The 18,301-nt window shown below is 37.7% G+C and overlaps 2 protein-coding genes across 4 annotated transcripts; one reads left to right on the top strand and one right to left on the bottom strand.

Annotated features, from left to right (window-relative positions):
* Positions 1-1,391: 1,391 nt before the first annotated feature.
* Ssb-c31a (single stranded-binding protein c31A) lies at positions 1,392-2,391 on the top strand. The gene is made up of 3 exons (XM_028306459.1): positions 1,392-1,477; positions 1,564-1,644; positions 2,042-2,391. The coding sequence occupies exons 2-3, from the start codon at positions 1,582-1,584 to the stop codon at positions 2,297-2,299; spliced, it is 321 nt and encodes a 106-aa protein (XP_028162260.1). The 5' UTR covers positions 1,392-1,477; positions 1,564-1,581; the 3' UTR covers positions 2,300-2,391.
* Positions 2,392-4,604: 2,213 nt separating this feature from the next.
* On the bottom strand, positions 4,605-17,166 carry LOC114354177 (ethanolaminephosphotransferase 1). 3 transcript variants are annotated; one of them, XR_003655993.1, is made up of 10 exons: positions 16,924-17,166; positions 16,668-16,736; positions 16,197-16,389; positions 11,948-12,074; positions 10,915-11,044; positions 10,114-10,271; positions 8,381-8,561; positions 7,818-7,919; positions 6,950-7,705; positions 4,605-5,873 (listed from the first exon to the last, which is right to left on the bottom strand). XR_003655993.1 is itself a non-coding variant. In XM_028306438.1 (9 exons), exons 1-9 carry the CDS (start codon positions 16,972-16,974, stop codon positions 5,811-5,813), a joined length of 1,158 nt encoding a protein of 385 aa, XP_028162239.1. In that variant the 5' UTR covers positions 16,975-17,166; the 3' UTR covers positions 4,605-5,810. The 3 variants fall into 3 exon arrangements, 2 of the variants coding, with proteins under 2 accessions (XP_028162239.1, XP_028162238.1); XM_028306438.1 differs by lacking the exon at positions 6,950-7,705 and having other exon boundaries at positions 7,734-7,919; XM_028306437.1 differs by lacking the exon at positions 4,605-5,873 and having other exon boundaries at positions 7,486-7,919; positions 16,924-16,974.
* Between the last annotated feature and the right edge of the window lie 1,135 nt (positions 17,167-18,301).

The raw sequence follows: 18,301 nt of genomic DNA on the forward strand, positions 1-18,301 counted from the left end.
CGCGCTTTACATAAATAATAGCCCACGAGTATTATTTAATCTTTGGTACCTATCCATGATGTAAATAGGTGTGCCTTTACCTTTATTCACGTTCTATTTTGAGTTGACAGTTCTTTTCACAGATTGATATGGAATATAGGTTCTTTTTGTGAAAATCGTGTCTGCTATCTCTTTCATGTTACGAGCTGCGTTCAGCCGATAATTAGCATTGTTAAAATTTGCTAGCAAACCGCCGAAAATTTTACGTTTTAGGACACGTTTCTTAAACTTCAAAAGTAAGTGTCGTTACATTATTTCCCATACATTTTTTGGACAGTGACAGCACTTACCGCTAAAAGACGCCTCTCTAATCTGTGAAGGACGGGTGCGTGACAGTTTATATTATAAGTTTATATGATATAAATTCATTTCAATAACGTTCATATTATATAATAAATATTATTTGTTATACTCTTTAATTGATATAATTTATGATAGATATAGATAACTTTAAGTATGTTCTTTTTTAGCTTGACTTATAAATGACTTTAGTGGCAAAAACGAATCGCCGTAAAACCGACTCCACGTAGTCTTGTCTGCCCTACCCCTAGAGTGTAATTTAGAAGCGCGTAGGCACGGAGGGGCGAGGCGGCCCGCGGGCTGAGGAGCAGGTGGCTGGAAGCGAGGCGCCGCGGCTGAGGCTGGCCGGCAAAGCCGGCCAGCAAGCCGAAGACGCGGTGTCGAGCGAANGGCGGTTGTTTACTATTTTGTTTATTAAGCAGTTAATTTCGTTTGAGATTGTTTACAGGAAATAATCATTGTTTTATCACAAGAATTGGTGCAAAATTTTGTAGTGCGTGGTGTCCTGGAAGTGACATAAGATTCCACGCGTAAGTGTTTATTTCGTGATTTCCGACATTGGATCATTGTAAACATTTTTCACATTTTTTACAGTAATTTCTTCCTAAAACGTTTTACCAGTAATTACACTTATCATTTTTAATGATACCTATGTCAAGAAATAAAGATTTTACATTGAGTTTCACTGAATTTAGCAATTTTATATTTTTTGTTTATTTAGAAAGAGCGAGTCTGCCCACAGAGAGCGAGATAGTGATACATAGTTTGTGCTTCAAGTAGGTATTCGGAGTGTGGCCTCCATTTTTATCTGTAGCTTCATGCATTTTACTTGCTAGAGCTAGCTAGCTAGCTGGCTGGCGTTATTATTTTCCGCCAGACACCCCATACACAGACCCCATAGAGAAAAGTTGCCTGCTGCCACACGTCATTTTCAAGCAAGCTAATGTTATTAATTTGAAATTAATTATTAATTTTTTAAAAAATTGGCGGAATAGTGTGCCCTCAGTGGCGAAAAAACGCAAGTTCATCGCCATAAACCAAAGAAGAAGAAGATGTTATTAAAATTGTGTTGAATTTTGATAACTGTTATCTGTTTGTTTGATAAATTAAAATTTAATTGGTTAGGTGCAAAAAACAGGTTTGTAAACTCACTTCCTTTAAGCAGGTTTGTAATCTTAGTGCCATCTACCATAAAATAGGTAACTACAATTTAATAAATTTTAGGTTACTAAACCGGGAACGATGCCGAAACATAAGAAAAAGGAAGAAAGTTCCAGCAGCGATAGTGATGAAGGTCCTATAGATGTAAGTAAGAGTAAAAACGATTTTATTTAAGGCCTTGAAATCGTAATAATAAAGCCTCGACACACATTATGCATGGGTAAATAGTGGTAGATTCACAAAATCATCCTATTTCTCTAAGAAATTTTCCAACTTACTTTTTAAAATGTATCAACTAAATTAATTTTGATTCAAAAATATTTTTTGAATCCCACTACAAAAGCGCTTAATAATCTTATTAGAAAACATACAATATAAACATTAGCCATCTTGAAGCAACAAACTACCTACTTTAAATTTTTCAAGGTAATTAGTTTCCCCCAAGGCATTAAATTCATAAATTCCAATCAGTTCCTCTACAAAACTTATAAACTCTTCACATTTCCTTTACTGTTATTGATATCAAATTATATTTTTTCAGAGAAACCCACCTCCTGAGAAAAAAGCCAAAATGGGGTCAAGAACTGATGACAAAGAGCCAACCTGGGTATTGCAAGGCAAAAAATTAGTAAAAGTTCGGGAATTCAAGGGAAAAGTGTATGTAGATGTAAGAGAATTCTATGAAAAAAATGGCGACTTGTTACCAGGAAAGAAAGGAATAAGTTTAACTCCAGAACAATGGCGTAAACTATTATCACTTGGTGATGAAATAAATGAGACCATCAGCACTTTATGCTAAGCATGAAAATGAATGTTATAATTATTNTTGATATTATAAGTAATTATTATCTGTGTTGATACTAAATATTCCTTAAATAAACTTTATAAGCATGAAGTTTTGTATTACTTATTTACTTTGTTTTTTAAATATGAAGTATCTATTTTGAACTCTAGTTTTGAAGTCGGTCTTATTTATTATTTGAGATTGCCCCAAAAACTAAATAAAGTTATCGAAATATAAGCATAATAAATTGGTAATGGCATTAGGTTATTAAATAAAACAACATTTCTGGCTAGGATTTGTGTAATTATATGAAGTAAAACAGGAAACGTTTAATACAATACACATTGGGGCACCTAAGATCCTAATCATTGACTTTCCTACCAAAGAGGGCGTAAACATTAATAGGTATTTCCTGCAGAAATCTAGCTCAGTCTCTTGTCCATTTTATATTTTAACAATATTCAGACACTCTATCAATTTATTAAAAAGGCTTTGTACCGGCTCATATAAAAATAGGCTCGATTCTTTTTAAAGGGCAATTGTCTTGTCAGTGTGTGCGTGCGCGCCGTATACGTATTGGCGCGCTCCCATACAAAGTGCGTTTCTATGAAGATAACCTACTCATTTGTATTTACTCTGGTAAAGTCGACAAATCAACTCGGAAAGGGATCACCACAGATATGGATTAGAGGCATCAACACTTGTATCGCCTTTTACGAGCTGTCATCGCCTTCCACGCCAGTGCGGGACTTTTGTCACCCCCTGATGCTTGGCAGCCGGGGCGGACCGCCCCCACCGCCCCCCCCTTACGCCGCTACTGTTCCGCGCGCTGTCAATTGCGAGGCGAGGCGTTTACGTTACGGTGCGGATAAGTGTGCGTTGAAGTATGGAGTTTCATACAAAGAATACTGACCGCCTCGAGTTGATACAGTTACGATCCCTTTCCGGGTTGATAAATGTGCTACGCCCTTAAGCGGATTCAGATTTGTAGGTGGCTGGCGCACACCATCCGTCGTCGCCATCCAACCATGCCCATACAAAAACATCCGCTGCCTGAAAGAACCGGCGCACTTGGCATGCTTTTAATTCGGTTATTGAATTAGCATGATTATGTGGATGCCATTTTAAAATCAAGCTCACTGTAGAACTAGGGTTGCCATTCGTAACATATTGATGAACCTTAAGACCTTTTATTATTTTTAATTGCTTAGTTGTACTGGGCAGACAGTGACAATGATTTTAACTACATTATTTTTTAACAGATTAAATAATTATCACAATACATTCATGTTGTGTGTATGTAAAAGTTTAACAAAAAATGTATTTCTTATTACATCCTTCTATGCATAGTATTCTACTATAGATTAACCGCCGTGAGCGCAACTCGTTACTAATGAGTCTATAATGCTATGGTGATGGTGATGATGGCGTTAGCTGTCGCGCTAGCAGCGGTCAAGCTTAAATTTAAATGCTCCATTTTATAAGTCTTCATTTTTCTTTTAAAATGCAAAAATGTTACCTACATCTTTATACAGGTGACTTTTAAATCGTTGGCATCCTTTTAAACTAAGACTCTACTCATGGTTCATAGTACATTCCCTGAATATGAGACAAATTCAATGAGTTATAATTTCAAAAATTAAAACATTACACTGTGGCATCTTATTTCGATGTATTAGGTGTTAATATTACTTAATATGCAACAAAAATGTGCTGTTAACTTTACAATCGTTTTAAACTCTTTATAAGATCACACTAATACAAATAAATAGTAAAATTAAGACAAAAAACTCATTGGATTTGTGTCATATTCAGGAAATGTACTATTTACCATGAGTGGAGTAGAGTAGTTTAAAAGGATGCCAATGATTTAAAAGTCCCCCTGTATTACAGTACAGACAACAGTTATAGTATTATATCAGTTTTTCTTGTGGTGGCTGGCACATGAAGTTTCAATTACGCTTATTTTTGAAGAAATAAAAGTAAGTACACATAAATTCTATTTTTTTTACAGAAATGTCAAATCGGGAATTTAGTTCCGTAACTTTTGAAGATTTAAATATTCTTTACTTCACTCTATCCGCCACCTAAGAGAAAAACTGACTTTAGGTAGCTTAGTACAAAGGTGATCTACCAATAACGAGGCCTGTTTCACTACGGGGAAATGCGGCAATTCAACTAATAATTACGATAGTTCTTTAACTTCGATAGACTATGACAGATTTAGGCCAAGTTAATTTTTGTAGTGATAGTGGAAAGCAATACCAGTACAACTATTAAATACTGTACAAATATTTCATATTCTTCACATTGCTTAATGTTTTGTATTTAGTTTGGAGTCAATAGGAAAATGTGTGCGGAAACATCCCTGCTTTGAAATAAGGACGCTGCGAAGATAAGCGTGTTTTCATTTTAGCATGATTTGTACGTGACACCTATTTGTTTTCAAACCAATTTTGTAACATATTCGAGTTGTAATTTTGGAAGGTGAAACAGGCCCATAACCGTTACTAAGGTAAATCACAAACAACAAATATTTCAAAATATTACTGGTCACTTAATTATTTAAAATTATATTACTATCAAATCAGACAAAAGAGTTATTCCAAAATATACAGTATACAATATTGATGAGAAATATACAAATAGTAAATAACTGTCATAGTATGTTAGATCAAAATTGTATAAAATATCAACAATCTACCAAAATACAGATTTTGAATAGAAATTGACTAAAATTGTTTGTCATAATATTATAACATTACATTTGGTTTCAGATATTTAATATCAATTACTTATGGCAAAAATGGCAATAATATTAAAAAACATGACTAGTTTTACTAGTAACACCAGTTTTATAAAATAGGAAATAATCTTATTATTCTAACCACTGGAAATTTTAGAGTTGTAGATATGGTATAGTATATCACGCATAATTTGGGTATTAGCCTGCTAAAGGGCAACTACTACCAATTTACAAGATTTAAAATTCATTTAACTAAATTAAAAATAAATAATAACAAATCAGTTGTGTAAATAAACATAAATAAATGTATAAAATCCACAAAACTCGTTAGATACGGCAGTTTTTGATTTATATTAAACCTACTCCTATTTAGTTACAAAATAATATTTGGAAGAAGTATTACCTAACCGAACCTTATTAAACATTAAAATTAAATGAGCAAATATAATTGTAGATCTGTAATCTTTAAGAATATATTGAATACATTCAGCTACGTCGAGGTCCACTCGAATGATAGCAGCGTTTTTGACTAATTAATTAGCTTATACAGCTGCCAATAAAAAATATTGATTAACTCTATCGCACACATACCCTTAAAATATATTATGAATGAGATTCATACCCTCACCGCCAAAACCACGTTAACAATAAATTACCTAAATTAAAATAAATCTGAGGTATATGTGGCTACCGAAGTAGGGATAAAATGGAGAAAGTCAATACACAGTACAAGTTATAAGAATAAGAGAGTTCTAAATAACATCATACAATCTACGATACTTATGTTACCTTTGGCTTTATATGGAAACACTGTATGTTGAAATGATCGCACATCTCTTGTACCTGCAAAAAAATAAAAACAATTTTTAACAACTATGTATTGAAATTTTTATGCACAATTTTTTGTTTGACGGCGGCGCAAGCTAACACTGGATCATTTTATACAGCTGTCACGTAGTGCTATTTAACAACAAAAATGTTCATTCTGATATGCTGAATACGTATAAAGGACGTAGCACACTAATCAATCCGGAAAGGGATCGTAACCGTATAAACTCGAGGCGGTCAGTATTCTTTGTATGAAACTCCATACCGTACTGTAACGCATACTTATCCGCACCGTAACGTAAACCGCCTCGCCTCGCGTTAGACAGTGCGCGAAAGGCGATGACAGCTCGCGAAAGGCGATACAGTGTTGATCCCTTTCCGAGTTGATAAGTCTGCTACGAGCTTAAATCTCAGGAGTTTTAATAGGTAAAACTATACATAGATTGCTTAGGTATCCAATAAAGTCTCCCGCGCACTAGGTGCAGCCAATCCGGAATATGAACACTCTTGGCTGCATAGTGCGCGGGCTCCCATACACTGTTATACGTTCGACTGGCTGCCGCAGCCAGGCTGCCTAGTGGGCGGGGTCGCTAAAGCTTCAACCAAACCAACGTGTGCAGAATGCAGTTCGGCATTGCCGACGCGGGACGCGATCAAAGACCAATGACAGAACGGGTGACCAATGACAGGACGCGTGACCTGTCATTGGCCTATGATCGCGTCGGCGATGGCGATCTGGGAGCGTAGTATGAGTTTACGCTTTACGTCAAACACATTCGATTTCAACTGCGTAAAAAAGTGTCATTAAATATATGACGGATTGTACAGCGCCCCTAGCGGAAACTTTTAAGAACTAAGATCTTCATAATATTTTTTTTAACGCAGTCGATATAGAATGCGTTCGCCTTAAACTCACACTACGCCCCCTGCACACGTTGGTTTGGTCGACACCTGACGCACAGCACCGGCCCGTACTCGCCACGCGGGAGCCGTAGTACAAGTGCGCGGCGGAGCAGCCCGCGCACAGCGCCGCCAGCAGCAGCAGCTCGCTCATGGGCGACACCTGACGCACAGCACCGGCCCGTACTCACCACGCGGGAGCCGTAGTACACGTGCGCGGCGGAGCAGCCCGCGCACAGCGCCGCCAGCAGCAGCAGCTCGCTCATGGGCGACACCTGACGCACAGCACCGGCCCGTACTCACCACGCGGGAGCCGTAGTACACGTGCGCGGCGGAGCAGCCCGCGCACAGCGCCGCCAGCAGCAGCAGCTCGCTCATGGGCGACACCTGACGCACAGCACCGGCCCGTACTCACCACGCGGGAGCCGTAGTACACGTGCGCGGCGGAGCAGCCCGCGCACAGCGCCGCCAGCAGCAGCAGCTCGCTCATGGGCGACACCTGACGCACAGCACCGGCCCGTACTCACCACGCGGGAGCCGTAGTACACGTGCGCGGCGGAGCAGCCCGCGCACAGCGCCGCCAGCAGCAGCAGCTCGCTCATGGGCGACACCTGACGCACAGCACCGGCCCGTACTCACCACGCGGGAGCCGTAGTACACGTGCGCGGCGGAGCAGCCCGCGCACAGCGCCGCCAGCAGCAGCAGCTCGCTCATGGGCGACACCTGACGCACAGCACCGGCCCGTACTCACCACGCGGGAGCCGTAGTACACGTGCGCGGCGGAGCAGCCCGCGCACAGCGCCGCCAGCAGCAGCAGCTCGCTCATGGGCGACACCTGACGCACAGCACCGGCCCGTACTCACCACGCGGGAGCCGTAGTACACGTGCGCGGCGGAGCAGCCCGCGCACAGCGCCGCCAGCAGCAGCAGCTCGCTCATGGGCGACACCTGACGCACAGCACCGGCCCGTACTCACCACGCGGGAGCCGTAGTACACGTGCGCGGCGGAGCAGCCCGCGCACAGCGCCGCCAGCAGCAGCAGCTCGCTCATGGGCGACACCTGCACGCACAGCACCAGCGCCAGCACCAGCGCGTACGGGACCAGCAGCCCGTTGAACAGCTCGCATCGCGTGTCGCTCATCTGGGACACGATCAGACGGCACTGCAAACAGAAGGGTGACGAATTTTGAAATCTACACTGGACGCTGACAAAACGAAGCAGTCCGAATTCCTAAAAATCGCCTCTCATCAATAACATACATAGATCTTAAGGCAGAGTTTTCGAGCAGCTAGAGTCATAAATCATCTATAAGTGAGATATCATAAGATTTAGAATAGTCTAAACCAGTGTTCCGCAATCGGTGTACCGTGGTCATTAGATGGTGTGCCTCGGAAAAATATGTTTTTCTTATAATCTTATTTTTAGTAAGTAAGGGTAAGACTAATGAAATTACTTCTTAAAGAATTATTTTTTATGTGTTTACCACCAAAAAATTTCCTTTTACCTTGTACCTTGAACACAAAAAAATTGGTCTAAACAAAACCCACTCTTTTACAATGGGAATAATTTAAATCTATAACAGAAAACATCAATAAAACAAACGCTGCCATAGCATTACTTACGTTGATATTCGAGAATATAGTTCCGGTGAGTAGATAGAACAGCCTGGGGCCGCGGTTGATGATGTCGGTGGGCGAGTACAGCGCCCACGCGCTGCTGAGCGCGAAGAACAGCAGCACCGGCACCAGCGGCCGCACCGCCTCCGAGAACGGACGCATCTTGCCCGTGCCGTCGCGGTACGACCTGATGCAGAAGTATTATAATACAATTTTTATTGCACAATTTATTGAATCAGAAATGAAGAGATCCGCAGGAAAACCCAAACTGACCGACAGAAGCGGCGTAAGGGGGGGGCGGTCCGCCCCGGGTGCCAAACATCAGGGGGTCGCGCAGATTAGTACTCAGTGGCGCATCTGCATGGCAATGACAAGCCTGCGGTACGCGGTACGGGGGGGGTGGGGGATTGTCTTTTAGTCTTCGAATCGGTAGGTATCCCCAAAATCCTGGGGGTGCCTAGGACTTATGGCGGTGGGTGCCGAACCATGCTACGCCGCCACTGCTCACCGACATAGCCCAGGCCCAGGCACTGCTCACAGACTGCTAAAATGAAGTGGCGGTGGGCGGGGCTGGGGTAGAAAACTTCTAGAGTAACGACCACGAGTCGGAAGACGTAGTGTGGGCAGGCCCTGGGTGGACCGACGATCTGGTGAAGGTCGCGGGAAGATCCTGGATACGGGCAACGCAGGACCGGTCGTTATGGAAATCCTTGGCCTTTGTCCAACAGTGGACGTCATTTGGCTGAAACGAATTAAATCGGACTCGGATACTCGGAAGGTCGAATCGATAGAGGTGCGAAGTGTCCATGATAAAAAAATATTTTGTTGTATGTTATTTCGTAGTGTGTTCGTTTTTGAACAGTGTGTTTACATGATGATATAGGTAGGCATGCAGTTATTTAAAAAAATTAAATACATACTCTCACTTTACTTTGGTCGGTAGGTAGCTAACAACATTTTAACAAATATTCATGAAGGTATTGTTGTAATATGCAAAAAGGTTAATGCATAAAAACCTCAACAAGTACAAACTCCAGTAATTTTTTGCATAGATACTAATGGTGTGATGTTGAAAAAATGATTAGATAAACACAGGAGTGACTGTTATCACCTTTCATAGAGTATTATGTATTACTTATCTGAGAACTTTGATTGTCTCTTATCTGATCTGATGAAACAGGTACCTAGTACCTGACTCTTTTTTGCGAGTAACTTGCAGCACCTTTTATTTTCTTCTGATAATTTCGTTACAGATCAAATGACTATTTAACTTTCACCTTTACTGGTGAGACAAGGACTTAGGGGATAATTGGCGGATAAACTGTAGATCCTAGATGACCAAGAGTTGCAGCAGCAGAAACAATATTCCAAAAAATGCTGCAGAAGTTGGCTGGAGAGAAATTGTAGCATTAAGAAAAACATGTGATTTTCCCACAAGCTGTAACTCGCTCATGGGCGATACAGGCCAGTACAGCACCAGCACTGCCCGTACTGGGTCGGAGCTGTCAATGTTGCTGGCTGGCTAGAAATTGGAGTAATAAGAACGATAAAAAGGACTATTTTCGTGACTTAACTTGTAAATGTTCCACAAAAAGCCGTAGATGCTGGCTGGCTAGAAGTTGCAGCAATAAGAACCATAATAAGGACTATTTGAACAAAGCTGTAGCTCACGTCAACGCTGCTAGCTGGCCAGAATTTGGAGCAATAAGAACCATAATAAGGACTATTTTCGTACTTACTTGTAAATATTCCACAGGATGACGGTCTGGCTGGTGATCATGGCGGAGAAGTAAAGCACGAACTCGAACACGATCCCAGGGCTGAGTCCTCCCGGCAGCGACACGTGCCACGCCTTAGGCCCGATGACAGATGTCGTTAGCAGCAGGCAGCACGACCCCTGAGAATAAACAGATTGACGTTTCATAATAGGATAGTGGACATCCTTCTTCTTTTGTTCTTTTTTTGGCCAGATCTTGGTTATTATAGGGGGAATCGTAGATAATTGACAAACTTTTTATGAGCTGTCAAAACGCGATTTTCCCATAAATTTTGAAAGGCAATGGGGGCTATGATGTCATCAGGTTCGCGAACTCAATTATAATTTTACAATCAAATAAAAACTAACGTTTTTAGGAGTGTGATTTTTTTATATTTTTTAAAGAAGTTATGTATTGAATCGATTTATTGGTGTGAAGTACCCAAATGAGGGAGCCGTGCACGACGCAGAATTACGTTTTCCTAATATGATAATATTATATGATGGTATGGCGTGATTAATGATAAAGTCAAACTTCAGTCAAACGCCTGCCAATCCAACACAGCCCAATGGGATTATAGTGCTCCGTATACGTATCTTTGACGTTTTGGAAGATAATAGTTCTGTATCTATACGAGATCTAGTACAATTTATCGTTATTTGTTGCGTCACAAATTATCATCAATTTGTGATCCCGCTGCAATACCGTAACTCTGGAAATAGGCGTAATTCCTAACGTCATCAAGTCAAAGAGTAATTAAATGATAGCTGTAATAGTACTTACAATCATGGTGAAGTCATATCCCCAAGGCAGGAACATCACCCCAGTGTTGTATTTCTCCCAGTGCGTGAGATAAAAGTTTATGAATATGTTCCATATCACAAAAAAAAACCGGAGTGGGCTTAACTCATCTCTGTAACATAAACGATAAAAACTTTCTTTATTACAAACAAATAACAGGAAGGAAAACCAAATAACAAATAGGTAACAAATCAGTGACGCCATAAAAAACCAGCTGTGATTATATCAAAAATCCCATGCCAAAAATTATAATTATTTTTCCTCAAGTTATACACGTGTTTTAGATTAAATCACCAAAAAATCTTACAATCTGCTTAAAAACCTAGTTAAGATTAACGTAAGTTACCTAGTTTATTTTAAAGCCAAATTTTATAGCATTTCTCCTCGGTTCAGTTTGTAAATAGTTGGATTATCTAACTTGAAGCTTCTGGGGTTGATTCTAGTGGGACACAATAAGGCCCATAACATATTAAATTGGATTCAATTTAGATTTAATCAATGATATTTTTATATCTATCTATATATATAAAAGAAAGTCGTGTTAGTTACTTCGCTTATAACTCAAGAACGGCTGAACCGATTTAGCTGAAAATTGTCAGGGAGGTAGTTTAGAGCCAGGAGAAGGACATAGGATACTTTTTATACCGTTCAAAATAAAAAAAAAGTCTGCTTATTTATTGCCATTAAGGCGGAACAAAGTTCGCCGGGTCAGCTAGTAAATCATAATAAGAGCGAATCAAGGTTACAATATCCGCTATTTAAAAATTAAGAGCATTAGTGATTTGTTTCCATTTTAATTCTGGTTTATTCCAAAAAGAAATAAATGATTCCTTGTTTCGGAATTTATTTGGATTCGATCAAGCCAAGGCAAATTATAAGGTACTTATAAGAGAATTATTTTGTCTGTACTTTTTTATACAACCTGGATGCTCTTAGCATTATACTGACTGCTAAATGAGAAGTTGTTAGTACAACAGACTATGAACTGTATGTGAATTGATTCAGCAATGTTTACCTTCCAAATATGCTGTACAAACAAGTGGGTATGAGCACGGACGAGTACGAGTCGAGGCCGTGGTCAAAGAGCTCGCCCAGCGGCCCGCTAGTGCCTGTCCTGCGGGCTTGCTTGCCGTCGATGCCGTCTAGAAAACACATTCAGTTATGATGATTCCATTTGAATTTGTTTAAATACACGCACGTACAAAATAGGTAATATTAAATAACTTATTTTTACAGACAATAGTTCGAGACACAGTAGCCAAAAAGTTCACAACACGTCTTTGTTATATTGGAATAAGGTTGTGTTGTCAACTTTTTGGCCACTTTAGGTGTCACTAACTATTTGACGCTGACTGTACGTGTTACATTTACATACAAGCAATTTTCGTATTACAGGCAAGTTCAAGGTTTAGTATGACGGTTTACTACATCACTCAGTTTGGGTATTTTACTACTTAATAAAATTTCAATTAGTAACTAGCATGCATTTGGATATAGCTATTTCTACGACGACTCTACCATTTTTTCTATCGACTCGGACGAACGAACAAAAGCACCCAATTAGTCTATCCTTCGCTTGGCCCAAATGTTTGGATATTTCGAAGCTTTTGGCATTTAATAAGCGTGCAATTTCTACATATAAAAAATCTATACATATAAATAATAACTTTGCACAGGAAGAGCGTCTCTCGCTCCAAACGATAGCTGACGGTGGAAAATTACTCATAACAATCTATAAATTTATTATTATCTAACCTTTGTTATCAGTTGAACTCAATATCCTTTGCACCGAAAAAAATATTTTTAGAAATAATAACTATAATATGATATTGCATAATACGTCTACTATAGCTGCAATATAGGTACGTTAGTTTATTTTAAAATAAATAATTAAGAAAGATAACATAATAAGGCGATAGAGATCACGTCGCCACCCATAGGTGCAATCACGTGGCACAATCTTAAAACTTAATGCCGATTCATTTACGAATAAGTTTATAATTGTATAGCTATTTTAATAACCAAACAATATCTAAATAGGATACGATTTTGTAACGCCNGTACGGTGTTCCCCAGGGAACAATACTAGGCCCTCTTCTATTCATAATTTATATAAATGATTTACCAGCTAATATCGAACATCCTATGACATTGTTTGCTGATGACAGTACAATTATAATAAAATGTAAAAACAAAATGACATATGAGAATGAAATTACAATAGCGCTAACTGACATAATTAAATGGCTTGACTCAAATAACTTAAACATTAATATAGATAAAACTAAAATAATTCATTTCCGACAGTACACTCAAATACCAAACATTACTATTCGATATAAAAACGTAATTATAGAACCAGTCTCAACAACAATGTTTCTTGGCTTAAATATAGATTATCAAATTAAATGGATAACTCATACTAACAATCTGTGCACCCGCATAAACAAGTTTGTGTATGCACTAAAATCTCTATGTAAAGTAGCTGATTTGGCGACAGTTCTTACAGCCTACAATGGATACGTCGCTTCTATTCTACGTTATGGAATAGTTTTTTGGGGCAACTCCACAAACATATTACAAGTCTTTAGAGCCCAAAAGAAATGTGTGAGAGCTATAAAAACTCTAAAAAGAATGGACAGCTGCCTACCACATTTTATAGAACTAAAAATATTGACAGTACCATCCCTCTACATTTTTGAAACTGCAATGTTTGTTAAGAGAAATCCACACTTGTTTCCCACAATATCCTTTGGGCAATTGAAAAAGAGTAGACGTCATGGTCACATTTTAAGTGCACCTGTCTCAAAAACTGCTTTAAAACAAAAAAGCTTCTTTAGTATGGCTCCAAAAATTTACAATAAATTACCACAGACACTAAAAGACACAAATATTCAGATATTTCGCAAGCAGCTGCTATCCTTATTATTAAGCAAAGCCTACTATACATTGACAGAGTTTTTAACTGACAAATTGTAAGATTCTTGACCTTTTTTTATGTTTAAATGTTTATGAAATTGTTACTGATTGGACATTACTAACTTACTTTTTATTTTATTTAATTTCTACTAACCTAATAAGACTCAATGATGTTATGTAAATTTGTACGCCGACCTTGGGCCAAACATAGTGATACCGACTTAATTTTTAACACCTGTAATATGTTATTTACCTATGTTCCACAAATAAACAAATTTGATTTGATTTGATTTGATTTGATATACATTTATTATTATCTAACCTTTGTTAATAGTTGAACTCAATATCCTTTGTACCGAAAAAAATATTTTTAGAAATTATAACTAACTATAATATGATAATCATAATAACTATAATATTGCATAATACGTCTACTATAGCTGCAATATAGGTACGTTAGTTTATTTTAAAATAAATAATTAAGAAAGATAACATTATAAGGCGATAGAGATCACGTCGCCACCCATAAGTGCAATCACGTGGCACAATCTTAAAACTTAATGCCGATTCATTTATGAATAAGTTTATAATTGTATAGCTATTTTAATAACCAAACAATATCTAAATAGGATACGATTTCGTAACGCCTTGGTATTATCAAAGTAAGACGTTAACATTAGATAACAAAGGGCAGTTATTTGAACAATCTGAGTAACAGAACAGACTCCGGCTCAATTACATCTATATTATTTGTTTGTATATTGGATTGTAATTATGTATCATGATTACATACTAGCGACACTCGTAACTGCATACTCGTTGTACACAAAAACATAACTGTGTCTCCTATACAAGTGCAAAAAATATTGTTGTTTAATATTTTACGAAGATGTTACGATTGCGCACATCCTGTATGTCAGCAGTTCGACATACTTAGGTACTCGTTAACCATTAAACCGATTTTTATGGGGTAAATGGATTGAGAATTTAGACCCAAGAAAAACAGGTAGGATAGTTTTTATCCCAGATTTTTAACAGAAACGGGCGCGGTAATATTTCTGTGACAGATCGAAATCTACACTGGCAAAGCTGCGGGCATTAGCTAGTTAATCAAAATAATAATACGACTACTTACGCAGAATTATAAAGCAACATTCGACGATAAGATGACCTATCTTATTTATGATAATAATATTATAAATAGCGGTAGTACGCAACGTACTGAGTTTGGTTTTAACAACAGCACAAAAAAATTTACATAATTTCGAAGGCACGTTAAGTTGTTCCGTCGATTGAACTATTGTCAGACGCCTGTTAAGGCTAAGGGCGGTCATTAAGTAATTCTTACATGCCATGACCTTAGTTCTTATAACCGACACACACGATAGAAGACGGATCGTGTTAAAAGTTACTTAACTGCGGTGTCATACAATACAACGAAAATTAAAACTAATAGGTAAAAGACAGACGGATTATTTAGTCACAAAATACTTTGTGGCTTTGTGTAATGTATAATAATAAATTATTTAGCATTTCAGTACCTAAACCTAAATAACTGGAAATTGATGTTTTTCTTTCGAAGTTGCCTTGTTTAGGAAATGGGGTGGAGATAGAGGTCAACCTTGCACAGTTTTTCCCTTGATCTTAGAGTTCCACTAAAAACCATTGTCTGGTGCACTGCATAATAATAAGAATAAATACTTTTAAAACAAAAGATAGTCATAAAAAATCCCCCTTTTGCCCTCTGAGTAGGTATGTTAGGGCCAACAGTTATTTACTAAGTTAGAATTAAATGATCAAATGAACTTCCAAGTGAACTTTGTGCTAGGTATAAATAAAATTATTAGATACTAGCTGACCCGGCGAACTTCGTNGCGGGCGGCCGCTAGTTCAAATTAAAAAGGAAAATGTACATACAATTTATATGTAGTTAAGATACATGCATGAAGATCAATAACAGCTGTGCACATGTAAGATACTTAATTGGATAATGAGTAAACCTTGAGTAGCATTAGTTAGCTTCATAATCTGCCAACATAATCTAATTCTAAGCAATATAGTAAACAAAGTAAGTTGCATCTTTGTGTTCACTTATGCCCAGTTTATTTTTAGCTATTTGGTTAAATAGTAGAAATCAACACGAGTTGTAAACAGTTACAGATTTAACTACCAACACAATTAATACTGTTATATGTATTATCTATTAAAAAAGGGAGACTGAAGTTGATAATATTAAACTATAATAGAGAAAATATTTTAGTTTTTAGGTAATTATTGTTTTCCAAATTTTTTATCTGATTAAATCTTATTGGTATAATTATCTAGTAAGTATAAAATAATCTTACCTAGAGTATATGCCACGAATAAGTTCACAGCGGACACAGCCCACACCCACGAAGGAATGTGATCGTTAGTGACATTCTCTTCAGTAAGGGCGTGAAACCCATAGTCGTAGTACGAGAATAGGAGGAAGTTAAAAACGGTCAGTAGGAACCCAGCAAATGTTAGCAGGTTTGGTGCCACCCACACCGGACAAAACTGCAATTTGTTAATAAAATACATTATACTTTTTCTAAGTTCTATTGGACTTTCACAAAATACCTATATGTTGCTGAAGTTTACCTAAACCACACAAGCATAAACTATCATAAAACTACTGGTAGAATTAATTTAGTAGCTTGCAGGTAAACTATGGTTAGGGGAAATCCAAGGTTACAGATAACTGACTGATCTAAGTAATCCAACTGTGTTTTTTATTTTTTTATCACTTCAAATTTTACTAAAATCAATAAGTAACTCATATTTCCATGACTCACCTGAACACACCAATTCCAAAATGGGTGCATAACATAGTTACTGAGCACACTAGTATCGATGGAATTATACTGAAACACAAAGGGCGGTGTAAAGTTTTATGGGTTACATGGTGTAATAGTTTTTTTTACGGCAGTACATTATTTTTCAAGTTACATATTCTTGAATAGAGGTAAAATCAGTGCTCTGCTGTGGCATTCCGAAAGTCTAATATTTAACGTTACATACAGACAAATTAATGAATCTAGCATTAAATACCTTGTATTTTTCGAACCCGGCCAATTTATCCGGTGTCAGGAAACGACCCATCACGACCGATGTAAGTGCACTTCTTTGTAAATTACAATGCTTTAACTTAATAGCAACATGCCGTTTCAATTAAAACAGTTGATAGTATTTTTATGTGATTTGTAATGAGAAATTAATTTCCAAAAGCGAATTTTAGCTTGCGATAGCGTTTACTAACAACACATGACTGCCTCCCATAAGCAAAAATCGACTGACTGACATTTTTTCTGGTGCTGCTGTCAGTTGTCAGACTGTGTGACAGACAGCTTGACGTTAATGACAGATACATAAGACATTGTCCGAAATACACTGTGAGCACTGCTTAGTGCTCTCACTGTTGAAAAATTCGTTCCATTATTGAACTGCCACCACTAACGCAGTACCCTAGCTATAGCCTGACCAGGAACATAAAAACCCTCGCCATGTTGCGGAAAACTAATGGTACTAATTTCTTTTAATGGCAACAGTAACTGAAAACTTCATTATAATGTCACCTTGCATGTCAGTTTATTGCTGTCATAGTGTAAACAAACTTTATTTTAAATGTGCGCAATTGATTTTGTGAATAAATTGCTAAAATCTTTTTATAGTCGTGAAAGAAAAGTGGTTCACAATGTGTTAAAGTATTTGTCGAAGAGAAATACTAAGGGTTCGGACAATATTTTCATTGAATAATGTTTCCGACAAAGGTTGTCAAATTGACTGACATGTTTATCGTATAGTACAGTCAACTATGAAAATTAGCTGTGGTTTGTTTCCACTACCTATTTTAAAGTTTTTTGTCACTTTTTAAGTGTTGAATTTTATGGAATTGGGAAAGAAGTACCGAGTTTGAAGCGTTCTTAGCAGACATTGCAGTTGAATATTCAAGTTCTGAATTTTATTATTGATGAATAATAAAATAAATCCTACTAGCTCGATTGATGGTTTCATTTAATTTATTTAAACCAGGTTACCTATAATAATATTTTTTCGTTAATTTATGAAAATATCAAATTAGCCCGTAATAAATTTTATCATCATTTTAATTTTTTTAATTGTCATACAAAATAAATTTTATAAAATCCGATTTGTATGAAAATTAAAATAATTAAAATGAAGATATCAATTTTCTGACTTCACCATACCATTTATATGCCCATGTTAACATGGGCTAGTGTCGGCTCATATACCCATTTACCTCACACCCTGTATAAACGGTGCACGCAGAATATCAGCGTCGAGGTACTTCGTGCCTTGGCATATGCTGAGCGAGGACCTGTTTTTATTTATTTATTTATTTAAAAGGATGTGTCAAGTGTCGTTACATCGGCCCAATTGGTAGCAAGTGTTTTATAGACTTCCTTTT

Source organism: Ostrinia furnacalis, unplaced genomic scaffold, assembly GCF_004193835.3.
Source record: "Ostrinia furnacalis isolate ACB-3 unplaced genomic scaffold, ASM419383v2 OfSCF1955, whole genome shotgun sequence".
NCBI classification, from domain to species: domain Eukaryota; kingdom Metazoa; phylum Arthropoda; class Insecta; order Lepidoptera; family Crambidae; genus Ostrinia; species Ostrinia furnacalis.